This window comes from Aulonocara sp. 'chitande type north' Nkhata Bay, linkage group LG16 (assembly GCF_057382095.1).
Source record: "Aulonocara sp. 'chitande type north' Nkhata Bay isolate Kocher_YH1m ecotype deep benthic linkage group LG16, A_spYH_male_GT1.1, whole genome shotgun sequence".
In the NCBI taxonomy this organism is placed as follows: domain Eukaryota; kingdom Metazoa; phylum Chordata; class Actinopteri; order Cichliformes; family Cichlidae; genus Aulonocara; species Aulonocara sp. 'chitande type north' Nkhata Bay.
Genome location: NC_141359.1, coordinates 29537018 through 29552659, shown reverse-complemented (window position 1 = coordinate 29552659; position 15642 = coordinate 29537018). Strand labels below are relative to the sequence as shown.

Sequence of the window (15642 nt, the reverse complement as noted above, 5' to 3'; positions counted from 1 at the left end):
GAAGTACACAGTGATTTAAAGATGAACTGAGACTTTGATGCTATATTTCAGGCTGCAAATGAATCAGTGGATGAATGTGGTCTCTCTCTCTTTGTCTCATATACACCGTATACGCCCTATAGTAAATAAGCATATTCAAGATCATTGCTGAGGTTTTTCATCCACTTACACTACAGCTCAATAAAATCTGTAATTATGTCTGTTTTTGTGACACTTCTTGTCCTTTTTACCTGCTTGAACACACAAACACACACATAATTCACACATACAGTATAGTCTCCTAGCTGCTGTGAAATGAGAGTTAGTATAAGGGTGGCAGGGCGATTGATATGAATCCCCCCCGATATTTTTTTAACCTATTTTTAACAAAGACTGTGTAAAATTAATTTTGATCTACATCAGGGTGGGGTGTAAATTTTGTGTAACTACATATAATGTAGAGTTAGCATCATGATCTTGAACCTTTCTCTCCGAAGCACTCAATCCACCCCTTGTCTTTTTTCTCTAGCCTCTTTTCTTCTTTTCAGCTCCAAAGCGGCTACATGCCAGGCAGCACACAGCCAAAACGCTGCAGCAGAAAAAGCATCCCCACTAAGCTAAACTGACAAGAGATGAGGAGACCGATGCAATGGAACACCAGTGTTAGAACAGAGCCGTGTACTGTATAATGCTCAATTCACCCATCCAAACACACACACGCAAACACACACAGTGACACATGGGACAGATTTAACTGATGTGATTGCCTGGATTCGATTTTTAAATGTGTGTGTGGCAATAGTCTAAAAAAGACCTCCATTCTCAACCACAAAGAGCAAAGGTGCCCTTCATTAAAGAACCAAATACCGAATAGTACAGGCTATTGCTATACTGAGCTAGGCTGCTTTCTTCATCATGAATGTGGGAAGGACGGTATATGAAGTGCAGGAGGATTCTGCTGGAAAACTGAATAATGTCCCACCACACCACTCAGTGAACTGGACACATAAGTGCTACAACAGACAGATGTGTAAAAATGTACCTGAATGCAGAAAAGAAGGCATGACAAATTTTAGTTTTGTCATGGGTTAGAAATAATAAATGCAGTTTAGAAGGCAGTGCTACGTATATGTGCATTTCAATTGGTTTGTGGGTTTGTGTAAATTTGCGGGTACAAGTGACATGTTTTGTGAGAGCTGGGCAGTTATATAATGGCCAACACAAACAAACAGAGTCCTTCCAAAGCACCAGAGGAGAGCCAGCAGCTCCATGAATTCACAGCACTCAACTTCAACAGTCTGACAGAAAAGTATACAACAAAGACACTACAGCAACAGCATGGAAAAAACACACACACACGAAAAATATTAAGCATAACTGTAGGAGCTCTGCAGGGATATTAAGAGTATTTTTCTCACGTGTGTGTGCATAAAATACATGGGCCATTGACAATGTAATATTTTTTTTTTATAAATCCAGGGTTTTTATATGAAACATGTAGTTGCATTAAAGGATTGCTGATCACTAGGGGGCAGGGAGAGTCCAAAACAAAAATAGATGGACATTTGTCACAAAAAGAACAACAGTGAATCCATGCTGGCATTTAGCTCTTACAACCAGCTTCATGCAAATTGGATTGGCCATATATTTTCCTGTTATGGTGATAATATATGGGCCATCCAAATTGCATGATAGCGAGTCAGTAGATTGGGAATAAACAACAAATAAGTGTTTCAGGGAAGAAGTTATTTTCTTGTCTTTCTATACATAATCGTCTTATAAGATGCTAAAGTCGGTGTTGAATATCTTCAGGCTAAGCTTGAGTATTTCTTTGACCAAGCTGTTGCAGGTTTGCGTGACAGTGTCAGTGAAAGATGTATAATGTGAGTCCAGAATGTCTGCTTGAAAGCCATGCAGTTCAGTGCACGAGGGCAGCAGCTAAATCACTTAAGTGAAAGAGTGGAGAGTGAAATAAAACATTTGACATGAGATGGACGATGGGCTTTGATCCGGCAGCCAAGTCGATCGGGCGCTGGGATGAATGGAGAGGAAGGAAACAGAAAGGGAAAATGAACTTTTATTTGGTGTTGGTCCAGTCGCCAGTGGCAAATGATTTTAAAAAGAGAAGTTAAAACCACTTTTAAAACAGCTCGCCTTCCTCCTCTTATCGTGAAAGCATACGGTAAGCAATGCTGGCGAGTAACAACTGAGGCTTATGTGTGATACTTTGTCTGTGTAATTGTAATAAGCTTTACGTTACTGGAAGGTTTCAGGATTGTGTGTCTTGATAAATCCAGCAAGAATGTAAACTTAGGTCTCTCGTCAACGTATGAGCGAACAGCTGCTTGCATTTGCAACGTGCATGCGCAAACACACAGTCGCACACGCGTACACAAACTGGCATGCGTTTGCTGTTTTAGGATCAAATTAGGGTTGCAGGAATTTCACACTGATGGTAGATAGGAGTTGGTTCACCTGCTCCAGTCTGTTCTGACAGATGAAAGAGTGCCTTAGCGAGATTAAATCTGGCCTCACATTCTCTGTGTGGAAAGGCTGAAGGCTGCTCACAAAACATACAGTAATCCAGGCGATCAGCGACATGTCCATTCGCATTGTACTGTATTATAATCTTCATCTTATCTTTTCACAGAGTTTCATCGCAACAAAAATTGGATAAAAGTCGCGGCTCTGACATGGATTCAAACCACACACACACACACATATATATACATATACATATATATATATATATATATATATAGACATAGCGGAATATTGTAAAGTTTATATTGACACACAGTCTGACTCAGATGCACAAAAGAGCATGCACATGCTCGTATAACTGCCGTGTCCCTTTGCCTAAGCCAGACAGAATTCACATGGTCCTTTGAAGGCGCCACTGAAACAACATCCTTGCTTTGACAAACATTGCTGACTATGGACACAAACACGCACATACACACATACACAGTCCAGAAAGATAATGATGGTTTAATGCTAGAGTCGACTTTATTAAAGCCCTTAAACACACTTTGGAGTCTGTGTAAACAAAAGCAACTGCTTGCGAACTCTTTCTCTTCCCCCTTCACTCGATCAAAAACAGACAGACAGACTCACAAAGCAGAGAAGGAGGAGAGGAGGTGCTGCAACAAGGCATCTTATCAAAGAAAACAAAGCATAAAATATTCAGTAAAGGTGCTTAATCTTCACTGTCAACAATACTTAGTCCAAGCATTTTTGTCTTTAAATCCACCTTGTTATTCCTGCCAGAAAAAATAAATGTTTCATCAGTTCAATGTTTGTCTGTGTTTTTAAGCATCTTAATAACATATTTGTTTATTTTTGTCAAATACCAACAGAAATTTCTCAGGACACCAGGGTGCCTCGGAAGAGTTTACCAACAGAAGAGTTTTCTTTGTCTATAATTAATATCACTGAAGTATCTCTCTACAATATACAGTGCTATTTATTCTCCACTTCTCCATTTTCTTTTTCCCAGAAAATGTTGTGGCTTGTTGTTCGTAGCACTGTAAATATGTCTTTTTTTTCTTTTTGCTATCAGTTTGGGATGACCTAACCCCATTCAGCCATCTATCTGTTAACACAGAAGGCCTGGAGAGCAAGCTGCATGATGGGGCCCCCAACGGCTGCATGCAGGGATTGTGGGGGCCTGTTGGTGCAGCTGTCCCACTCCATGGTAACATAAGACCTTATTAGAGTCCATTAGACCACTCTGAAACTAATAAGAGATTGTCAAATACATCTAAACATTCACACAATTCACAGAGGCAGGAAGTAAGAGGAGGGGGGGGAGCAGGGGGGGACAGGGGTGAGCCATTTGTCTGTACAATGTCCCATTCTTGAAATGACATGTCGTACTCTTTCAAATATAGGGACAAAAAGCAGAAAAATAAGAAAGATATAAATGAAAAATTACACTTTTTCTGTGTAATTTGGAAAAACAAAACCAAAATAAATGCAATCCAAAAATGAAAATCACAGGTGACACTTGGGAGAAATTCTAATTACTCTGAAGATGTTAATCACCGGGGACAAAGGGGTTCAGCAGTAGATACCTTTGGCTTTTAATGAGTAAATTCAGAAAAATATACTGACAAGTGTGGAAAAAGTTTTCCCTCCTATCTGTACAGTTAGACAGGTTGGCCTGGAGTTCACAGCAACAGGAAAAAAAAAAACCACTTCCCCCTGGCCCTGACAGCAGGAGCTTGACCTGGGAGACCATCTTTGATCTTTAATTAACACTGGGCATGGCTCTGGAAAAGAGAGAACTGATGAACAAGGGACCATTTGGGACCCACTATAATAACCTAGAATGCTAAAGATGGATTTCCTTTTCAGAAACTTCAACACCGTTTTAATTTTAAAGTCATTCTGGGACAGCCGCAGTGCAGGGGTGGCTGCTTTCAGATGGATGCTGTGTCTGGCTTCTTAAGCAGAGAAGATCTCACAGAAAATAAGTAAAGAGGAGCAGATATAGAGCATCATGGAAGCCTTCAGCTAACTTTGGTCTTGTTTGCCACTATTTTATATTTTGTACAATCAAACAAAAATGTATAAATGTAATATAATGTAATCATATCTATAGTGGCATTTACATTTATATGAACTGAACACATCTGCATTGTATTGTTCACACCAGGGACCACTTTCTACTTCTTCTTTTTTTATGCATGGAAACACTGATGAAGTACTGTAACTGTAATTGATGAAAGCTGTTATAGCAGCCACAGAAGCAAAACAGAGGAAATTAAATTTTGTGTAAAACCCAGATCCAAATATATATGTTTGGGAAGTTTATGATGCATTACACCATGGATATTGAAGACTTTGTAATTTTCATTTTTTTATGCTAATCCCTTTTTTTTTTTATCTCAAAATGGATAACTTTACTTCTTTTGACAAAGTTGTTAAGGCAAAATGATGTGAGGAGGAACAACAACAATCAGAGGCATTTTACATGTTTTCTACTATACTTTAAACTCTCATGTAGAGATGTGTTGCAGAGCAAGGTGTCACCCCACTGGCCAAGCACAACTCTTTAACTCTAGCAGCCAAAGTATCACTGCAATCATTCTGACAAGCTCACTTTAAAAACCATCCAGCAGCAACAAAAAATAGTCCCCTGCATAACATGTGTGACGATAGTACGGAAGACCAGTCCTGTTGGTCAGGACATGAAAGGCAATTTTAGGCATGCAGATTTGCATACTTTTGAAAGCACATCAAATGACTACTCATTGCTACCTTCACCAACACCCACAACAATCACCGCAGCTATCCCATCATTCACCATCCACTCCAGCCCACTCCTTTCTTCTGTGTTATCAGTCCCATCTTTCTGCTCTGCTTAAAATCTTCCCATAGCTAATGATGTGTCACAGAGAAAATTACTATTGAACCTCTATATGCTGCACCCTGGACCTGGACAACACTCTACTCACATGTATGGGAATATGCACGTATAACTACCGACCAATCACCTAGCACCTTGGGAATTTGGGGTTAGTTTGAAGAGCTCACATAAACAATGCATACACACACAAACATATACACACATGCACACAGAGAGTGTATTTGACATTAAACCTTCTGGACTGACAGATATGAAGCGTGAGAGTCCTGATATCACACTGTTTACTTTTACAGCTTTAAAAAAATCTGCTTGTTTAGGCCAAAGGTTCAAATAAGGGAAATGTGTAGAAGAGAAGTGACACGTGCATTTATACATGCAGAATCAATGCATGGCAAGGCATGTGTGAGAGCACTGTTGAGAAATAGTTGCAAAAAAAATATGTTTCTTACTTTGGCAGGTGCTGCTTCTCTCCTCATATCCTGGGTTACACAGACACTTCCCAATAGGCACAAGCCACTCCCCTTCTGTGCTACAGTACATTCGAGGAGGCTCTTCCTCTTTGGAGTGATTGACGCATGAGCCTTTGACTTCCACCAGTGACTGGGAGTCCATGGGCACAGTATCAGGGAAAGAGGCAAGATTCCTCACAGTGTGTGGGCACTTCTTGAAGTAAACCCTCACTGACACTAAAGCTACACAGGCGCCCACGTCCTGGAATGCGAGGTAGAAACCCTTCTTGGTCATGGGACCCACCTCGCGTACCTCAGTATTGAGCTTGAGAATGCGATCTCCAAGGTCAGTTTGAGTAAAACTCTCATCAGCAGCAATGGTATCAATCTTGGAGAACTGATGCTCTTGGAAGTGGCTGCCCTGGTCATCATCTGCCTCTAGGTAGAGGAGGTTGAATGTCTCCTTGCAGGTGCCCAGTACCAACGGGATTGAGTTGCAGTCCCTCAGAGTGAACTTCAGCTCTACATAGATCTTCTGAGCAGATTGGCGAGGGATCCAGTTGGTCCGAAGCCAGTTGTTCTGGCTGTAGTCCATCACATTGCAGACCTGAAAGGTCCTGATGGGAGTGTAGTGCTCATCCACCCCACTGATCTCCTCCCACTGGAAAAAATAGAGACAAGGAAAGGTCGAAGGGAGAAACAGAGGAAGACAAGGAAGAATAATAGACAAGAGAGACCAAATACAGAAAAAAGGGGAGAAGGTAGATTTAAAGATTGAGAGCGATAGATAACAAGGAATGGATGCAACAGAAGGAAAAGTAGAAGAAGCATAGATACAGGAAAGACAGATTTTTTTATGAGTAATGAAAAGGATCAAGTGAAAATATATTAGATTTAAAAAAGGAAAGCAAGGGGATTGGGAAGTTTGGGGTCAAAAGAGAAGCAAAGGGAGTAAAGGGAATGGGGTGAGTTAAAGATAGAACAAATGAGGAAAGTGAGAATTTGCAGTCAAAGAAGGAGGAATAAGAGGAAAGGAGGGGAAGATAGCAGAGAAAAAATAAAGTTATCTCCACCCTGTAAGCATTTAGGGATGAATTATTTAGATCCAGAAACATTCTTGCTGAATACTAAGCATCTAATAAACACTTAAGGGTGAAAAATCACACTACCAGATCTCTTGTAAATTGTTGAAATTAATTAAAAGCAAACTTGCTGGCTTAGCCAAATTTTCTACATTAGAAGGCTCTGAAAATATCGCCAAGAAAAAAAGCTAGAAAACGTGATCTTCAATTTTTTTTTAAATTGTGTGAGGCAGCTTAATTAATTTTAAATATTAACAAAATCTCATAGTGTTTCTTTTTTCCACCCTTATACTAAAATGTTTTTCTCTAAAAGTGAGGACTTTCAAGCTGCAGTCTTGGTTATTTACATCACACTACTACTTCTACTAAAGGAAACGTGCTGAATCCACTATGAAACAAAAGGAGCTACGACGTATAGACAGATGAGAGTGTATACCAGGAACGTTTGTGTCTATCTTACATTTTCCCTCCACTGGGAGAAAGCAAAGAGAGAGGAGAGGAGAAAAAGAAAGTGGGGTCATTCCTTTTGAATTCAACACAGCGGGTAGACTCATTGATCATGTGCTTTGGCTTTGCTGTCCCGGCAAATCAACGCTGAATCAGAGTGATGATGAATGGACAAACACCTGAAATAGCGGGCTCATAGTGGCTGAAATGGCAGTCATTAGAACAAATGGGCGTAAATGCGTAAATGGATGCTTTTGTGTATATTTTCTCATGGTGAAATCCAGAATGCATGTGTGTCTAAATGAGCAGCACTTTCTTCAGAGACGGAGAGATATACAGAGAAAGAATTTCGTGGTAACTGGAACCTAAATTATTGCTCCTTTCACCCACAAGCATTAATGGTAACATAAACCCACACACGCACTCACATAAAGCTCATGTGAAGTGTTTAAAGTCTCATAGCAGGCAAACACAGCAGGTGCCTTCAGCTGAACTCAGAAATTAATGACGAGCTAAGAAGGAGTTGGTTCTCTGTTACATGTTTTTGTCTGCCTGTGTGTGGGGGTGTGCGGGTGTAAAGCATATGTATGAATGTCTGATGTTCAAGAGGCTCTCAGGCTGAGGGATAGCCACTCACTTTTCATCTCACGGCAAAGTTAATGAAACACCCCTGAGAGAGCGAGAGAATGAGGAGGACAGGGGAGAGAAAACAAGAGGAAATAAAGGAAAGCGCTAAAAAAAAAAGGAAAAAGAAGAAAGCAAGAGATAAAGTGAAATGAAAACTGAGGGCCGATACTTCTTTGGTGTTTAGTCTCCCCCATCACCCTCTTTGGTATCACGTCATTCATCAGCCAGTAGTCCTAGCTCTTTGGAGGTCTAACAATAACAGGGAAATGTCTGCAGGAGTGAGTGGGACTAAATATAGAGAGGTAAAGCTAAACTTAACATTTCACCTTGCTTTACTCAAAGGTGTAAGAGCACGACTTTAAACAGAAGCATAAAAATGATGTGATGACATGCAAAAAGCTATGTTGAAAGACTTTGACATAACAAAAAGGAAAGTGAAGGCAAGGACTGCCACTTTGATTAATGATTTTGCTGACATTAAATTTTACAAGATAATAGACTTCCGTGAACATGAGAATAATAATATATCCTATTATGCTTGTCCTTTATATAGATGTGTGCTTTTTGTCATGGTTAAAGCAATGTGTTTCTGCCAGGAGAGTTCAACCAGTAATTTAACTTTTTTTTGTGGTGACCTGCTTAAAAGAGAAGTGACAGATGTTTGCGTTCTGTCTAAAAATACATGAAATTGGGTGACTTGTGCCAGTGAAGGTGCTAAGAACGGCAACAAAAAAGATTAAAGCTGAGGATAGAACCATACTGCATATGAGTAAATTGTAGCATATCAATCCCATAATACAGCATATATCATTCAATATTACAGTGGAAGAACAGTTATTTTACAAAAATTGGATGAAAAACTACGGTTTTGTCATGTAAAACATCAACATTTTTTCAGTTGCTGTTTATTCACTTTTTATACATTTTTTAGGATTAACAAAGGATGATACTGTGGACAAAGGCTGTATCAGGTGACCCTGAATGTTCTATGTTACGCTGCAATAGGCCTAGTGTTTGTTCTTTACTCACCTATTTTCACTCACAATGTCTTTATCACCACTTAATATACCAGATTGGTTACTATTAATCTCTGGATTTCTTTCTCAGTGGGTCTTTTGTCCTCCCTCCCATTGCCGCTAACAGGTCGCAGCAGATGGCAGTGCCTCCCTGAGTCTGGTTCTGCCAGAGGTTTCTGTTAAAAGGGAGTTTTGCCTTCCCATTGTCGTCAACTTCTTGCTCATAGGGGGTCGTCTAATTGTTGGGGTTTCCTTTCTATTAAAGGAGGGTCTTTACCCTACAATATAAAGTCCCTTGGGGTGACTGTTGTTGTGGTTTGGCATTATTATAAATTAAATTGAACTTAACAGGAATGAAATATAGCAGTTTATGAACTTCTACCATTCTGCAAACAGCCTTCTCCTCCATTTTCCTTTTTTTTTTTTAACAGGTGACAAGTCCAGTGAGACAGTGTACTTCTTCTTCAAGTTAGGCTCATAGAGTACCCCTTCAGGTAGGGGTACTACCTACTGTACTTTACAATGAGGTAACAGACTGCCCTGTTCAACCATCAGTTCTTTGTGTAATGAGTTTGGAGTGAGACAGCCTTTGTGTGAATCCTGTTTATTCTCAGTAGTGCAGATCTCAGTGTGAGCTACTAGCTTTGTGTCATTCCTTTTTATACTCGTCCAGTATGCTCCAAACTGGGCTTAATCTAAAGCAACTATGACTGATGGCAGTCTGTAAGCTGTCTTATGGAGAAGCTTGCCAAACACAAACACAGAAAGGTTTTCAATGTCATGGTCCTGGGTCGGTGACCCAGCGCTTTTAGTTATCATTTTCTAGTTTATGATGATGATGATTATTATTGTTTGAGTTCTGTGTGTTATATTTGGTCTGCCTTTGAGTCTGTCTCTGTCTATGGTGTCACCCCATCTGTTTGTGAATCTGTCTGTTTAGTTCAATGTCTTGTCTGGTTCCATGTGTCTGAGTTTCCCGTTTTATTGTGAAGGTTTGTGTCATATGTGAGTGTGCTCAGTTTACGTTTCCCCTGTCTCGTCAGCTGTGATTTCTCCCAGGTGTGTTCCCCTCCTGTCTCTCATCCCTTGATTACTGCCGTCTGTGTATTTAAGCCCTGTGTTTCTCTGTGTCAGTGTCGCGTCGTACCCTCAACTAGCTGTGTGTTCTGCTTCTATGTTCCTAGTGTTTGGTCTCCTGCTCCAGTTTAGTGTTTCTTTCCAGTGTTTCAGTCCTTGGTTCCTCTGTTCTGACTTTTGGTTTTCTTTTGGTGAGTTTAGTTTGTACGAGGTTTTTCCCAGCAATAAAGCTGCGCCTTAAGTTTCACTTCCGTGTCTGAGTTCTGCATTTTGGGTCCACCACTCCTGCTTGCCTGCCACACAGCGATTCATGACAGAACGACGCGACCAGTATGGATCCAGCAGACTCACTGAGGAAGCGCAGCTCAGCCTTTGACAGGACCCGGCTAGCGCTTGGAGGGCCTCCGTGCTGCCGTTCCTCACTAGCTGCTTACCCTTCGGTCCACTCACCTGCTTCTTCCCCCCGGATGCCCCGGTCTCACAGAAAACGCTCCCGCCGGTCCCGGGAGGATTACTATGAGACCGCGAGCAACCAGCTTACACCAGCTCAAGCTTTCTACAAGATGTTAGGGATCATTATAGTGCCACCCGACTCACCCAGCGTTTCCACTTCACAGCAGGAGCAGCCACAGCCGAGTCATTCCTTGTCACATTCTGCCAGTGCTGCTTCCTCTTCTACTTGGAAGCGGCGAACGTGCCGCCAGCACTCACGGCTCCGGCAGGAGCCTGGGACTCTTCTCGACCAACCGCCTAGGGTGAGTGACAAAGTCCCCCTACATTCGCCTTCTGTGTCGAGGGATAAACGTACCGTTTCCCCCAAGGCCGCTAACGTCAGCTTCATGAACTCTAGATCTTCTGTTCCTCCTGTTCCAGAAAATGACAGTATTCATTTTGAGAGCGATCGTTTCCACTTTGGTTCAAAAGACTGTGCTTCTGATGCTCCTTCGGACCCAGGAGTTAAGACTGTTTCATCTGGAACTGTTTATTCTGGGGCTATGTCAGCTCAGTTAGCCGCCCGGCCCGAAGCTCAGTTAGCCGCCCGGCCCGAAGCTCAGTTAGCCGCCCGGCCCGAAGCTCAGTTAGCCGCCCGGCCCGAAGCTCTGTTAGCCGCCCGGCCCGAAGCTCTGTTAGCCGCCCGGCCCGAAGCTCAGTCGCCACCTCCACCACATTCAGCCTCGCTTCCCATAGCACAGTCACATCCACAGCCTGACTTACTACAAACCTTATTTCAATCCTTAGCCCAGTCAATAGCTCAGTTGGTAGAGGAATCATCAGCCTTATCGTCAGCTCGGTTTCCAACTTCACAACCATCATTTTCCCGACCTTTTCTTCAGTTGCCCTCAGCTCAGCCACCTATACAGCCATCATCTTCACCTACACCTCCGGTACAGCAAGCTATGTCTATCCAACCCTTACAGAACTGTTCCACAACCTTGAATCCTAATCAGAGAGACAAACCAAACAATATTGTTATCAGTCCTCAAAAGCTGGCCAGTTCTGAGACTGAGATTCACTCCAGGGCCTCCCCAGAGGCTGGGTTTCAGCCCCCAGCAGACTCTGGACCCCTGGCGGTTAAGAAGCCAGCTGAGGACCGCACCCGGCCGTTGCTGCCTGAGCAGACTCAATGCTCTGTGCAGCTGCAGTCTGCCATGTGTTTGCCAGAGGCCCGTGTGCCTGGTTCTGTTCTGTCCCTGCCAGAAGCCCGTGTGCCTGGTTCTGTTCTGTCCCTGCCAGAGGCCTGTGTGCCTTCTGGTTCCGATCTGTGCCTGCCAGAGGCCTGTGTGCCTTCTGGTTCTGTTCTGTCCCTGCCAGGGGCCCGTGTGCCTTCTGGTTCTGTCCTGTCCCTGCCAGGGGCCCGTGTGCCTTCTGGTTCCGTTCTGTGCCTGCCAGAGGCCCGTGTGCCTGCTGGTTCCGATCTGTGCCTGCCAGAGGTCCCCGCGCCTGCTGGTTCCGATCTGTGCCTGCCAGAGGTCCCCGCGCCTGCTGGTTCCGATCTGTGCCTGCCAGAGGCCCGTGTGCCTGCTGGTTCCGATCTGTGCCTGCCAGAGGTCCCCGCGCCTGCTGGTTTTGTCCTGTGTGTTCCAGGGGCCCCTGTGCCCACTGGTCCTGTGACTGTTTTCGCTGGAGGGCCCGAGGAGCCCGTCCAGCCTCCTGCTTCGCCAGCTGGGGGGCCTGAGGAGCCCGTCCAGCCTCCTGCTTCGCCAGCTGGGGGGCCCGAGGAGCCCGTCCAGCGTCCTGCCTCGTTAGCTGGGGGGCCCGAGGAGCCCGTCCAGCCATCAGCTGCAGTCTCATCACCAGCTGCAGTCTCATCACCAGCTGCAGTCTCATCACCAGCTTCATCGTCCTCGCCTGCTGCAGCTTCATCGTCCTCGCCAGCTGCAGCTTCATCGTCCTCGCCTGCTGCGGCCTCAGAGTCTTCGGCCTCGCCTGGTCCGGTTTCAGCATCTGCTTCAGCATCCTCATCGCCTGGTCCAGCCACTGCTTCATCCTCGTCTGGTCCAGCCACTGCTTCATCCTCGTCTGGTCCAGCCACTGCTTCATCCTCGTCTGGTCCAGCCACTGCTTCTTCATCCTCGTCTGGTCCAGCCTCTGTGTCTTCATCCTCGTCTGGTCCAGCCTCTGTGTCTTCATCCTCGTCTGGTCCAGCCTCTGTGTCTTCATCCTCGTCTGGTCCAGCCTCTGTGTCTTCATCCTCGTCTGGTCCAGCCTCTGTGTCTTCATCCTCGTCTGGTCCAGCCTCTGTGTCTTCATCCTCGTCTGGTCCAGCCTCTGTGTCTTCATCCTCGTCGCCTGGCCCGGCTTCAGCCTCCGCCCTCGTCGCCTGGCCCGGCTTCAGCCTCCGCATCAGCGTCCGCCTCGTCTGATCCAGCCTCCGCTTCAGCTTCCGCCTCGTCTGGTCCAGCCTCCGCTTCACCTGGGGCTGCAGGGGCCACGCAGCCTTCAGGTCCCCTACTACCACCTCCACATCGTCGGTCATCTGCCTGGCCGCTTGTTGGGCATCTCCGCCACCGTGGACGCCCTCCTGAACGCCGCCACTGCCTTCCACGTGGCCGGCCTCCGGACTTGTTTCCACGCCGCTGTTGCCGTCCGCACGGTCGGCCCCCAGAACTGTTTCCACGCCGCTGTTGCCGTCCGCACGGTCGGCCCCCAGAACTGTTTCCACGCCACTGCCTACTGCGTGGCTGGCATCGGGACCGGCCCCGCTGCCATTCGCATGGTCGGCCTCCTGAACTTGACCATCTGGGCCTTTTTGGACTCTGTCCCTCCGTCCTGGGCCCCCTCCGCCCACCCTGGTCGGGTGCTTTTCTTTTTTGGTTTTGGTCCGTTTTTGTGTTTCTGCTGGGCTGTCTGGAGCCAGCCCTTGAGGGGGGGGTACTGTCATGGTCCTGGGTCGGTGACCCAGCGCTTTTAGTTATCATTTTCTAGTTTATGATGATGATGATTATTATTGTTTGAGTTCTGTGTGTTATATTTGGTCTGCCTTTGAGTCTGTCTCTGTCTATGGTGTCACCCCATCTGTTTGTGAATCTGTCTGTTTAGTTCAATGTCTTGTCTGGTTCCATGTGTCTGAGTTTCCTGTTTTATTGTGAAGGTTTGTGTCATATGTGAGTGTGCTCAGTTTACGTTTCCCCTGTCTCGTCAGCTGTGATTTCTCCCAGGTGTGTTCCCCTCCTGTCTCTCATCCCTTGATTACTGCCGTCTGTGTATTTAAGCCCTGTGTTTCTCTGTGTCAGTGTCGCGTCGTACCCTCAACTAGCTGTGTGTTCTGCTTCTATGTTCCTAGTGTTTGGTCTCCTGCTCCAGTTTAGTGTTTCTTTCCAGTGTTTCAGTCCTTGGTTCCTCTGTTCTGACTTTTGGTTTTCTTTTGGTGAGTTTAGTTTGTACGAGGTTTTTCCCAGCAATAAAGCTGCGCCTTAAGTTTCACTTCCGTGTCTGAGTTCTGCATTTTGGGTCCACCACTCCTGCTTGCCTGCCACACAGCGATTCATGACATTCAAATCAAATCCAGTATATGTCTGTATGTGCCTGCGCATGTGTGCATTAAGTACGCTATATGAGAATATGACTCAGCTTCAGCAACTTTCTGCCAAAGTAAATGAGAGGGATATAAATGTCTCCCCATCACTGTCCCTAAATATTACATCATGGGAGTTAACTTGTCTAACCTTGAATCACTTCACTTTATTTCTAAGTTGCAACTCTCTGTCCTTTAGACCAGAAGTAAAAAAGAAATAAGAAGAAATAGAGAATATGTTAACATCATTATCCGTATTTAGTTGATTGTTACATTATGTGTGGGTCAGTGGAGGTGTACCACAGTACCCATGAGTTTCTAGACCCAACATTTCCACTAATATTGCTATTACTCACTCATTGCAATACATGAAAGCTCTTCCACCTACACAAGAAACACTGAATGTCAGTCAGGATGAAAAAAAGATCTAGTCAGCAGCTATTCCCTTGTTTCTCTTCAAGGGGTTGAGGGTGTAACTCCCATCCCCCTGCCCTCTAATTGATATATAACAACACTAGGACCCTACAGCAGTCCACGTGACCTTTGACCCTGACCCCTGATGGTCACAGCTGGGACAAAGTTCAGTGTAATCTTGCCCCTGGTTTCTCTGATCTGTGCTGTAGGTGAAGTAGCTAAAGGGACAGTAAAATGAAGTGTGGTAACTTGATCTGCTCTGGACATACCTAGAGCAACAGGCACATCTCTGAGTCACAGAGTCAGCACACCAGTTTATCCACTTCAAAGACACTCAGGTCAATGGTAGTTAATGGGCCAGTATATGGACTTGTAAAGGGCAGCAATACATTAAAAGCAAGTCTTGTTAAGTGTAAGAAAACAAGCTCAATCATGCTCTTATCACAAGTCTAACTTGCTCAACAAGAGCTTAACATAACAAATGTTTCATTATGTTATAGTTTAGATAATTTATAACATAGTGCATAATTCAGTTTAATCAAGTTATGTAAAATATATTTTTTTATTTAAAGATTTTGATAATTATTTCAACTTAATTTGCGGGAGAAAAAACAATTACTTGCTGTTAAAATCAAAACCATAATGGTTCACATTTTGGTTTTTACTTTTAAAATAAGCTCTTTATTTACTCATTTGCCAAAATTGGCTATTTGTGATTTTGGGATATCAGATTACTGAACGGAAAAAGAAAACAATTATAATTAAAACGTTCTGTTAAATCTCTACAGCTGGAGATGGTGATCCTAAAAGCCGGAGTGTCTGCAACAAATGCTGGTCGAGAAGCTTAGAGCACAGAGGTCTTTGGGGTTACAGGCTCAACAACTGCAACATATCAAATAGAGGATATTTCATCACTCTGTCCGGCCAAAGGAAAACCTGAATGTTTATGTGATCCCTCCTTGTATTCATCCCATCTCTTGTTTATGTGCGACCCTGAGCTTTGCCTGACGAATCATTGTTTGTGTTTTGTTCAAGGACAGACTAGCTGATGGTAATTGTTTGGGGATGCTGGAATCACAAATGCTGTTCATTTATATTTAAACAGTACTCAAGAAAGAAAAATGTGAGTACTGTAATTGTCAAAGTTCTTAATGTTCTTTTT

At 44.1% G+C, this 15642-nt stretch overlaps 1 protein-coding gene across 3 annotated transcripts in view; it reads right to left on the bottom strand.

Moving 5' to 3' along the window:
• The window catches only part of epha3 (eph receptor A3), a 98470-nt gene that overhangs the window by 71003 nt on the left and 11825 nt on the right, over positions 1-15642 (bottom strand). For all 3 annotated transcript variants that reach the window (XM_086266825.1, XM_086266822.1, XM_086266824.1), the window contains exon 3: positions 5803-6463. In XM_086266825.1, coding sequence (XP_086122951.1) covers positions 5803-6463 — 661 coding nt within the window. The remainder of the gene's footprint in view (positions 1-5802; positions 6464-15642) is intronic.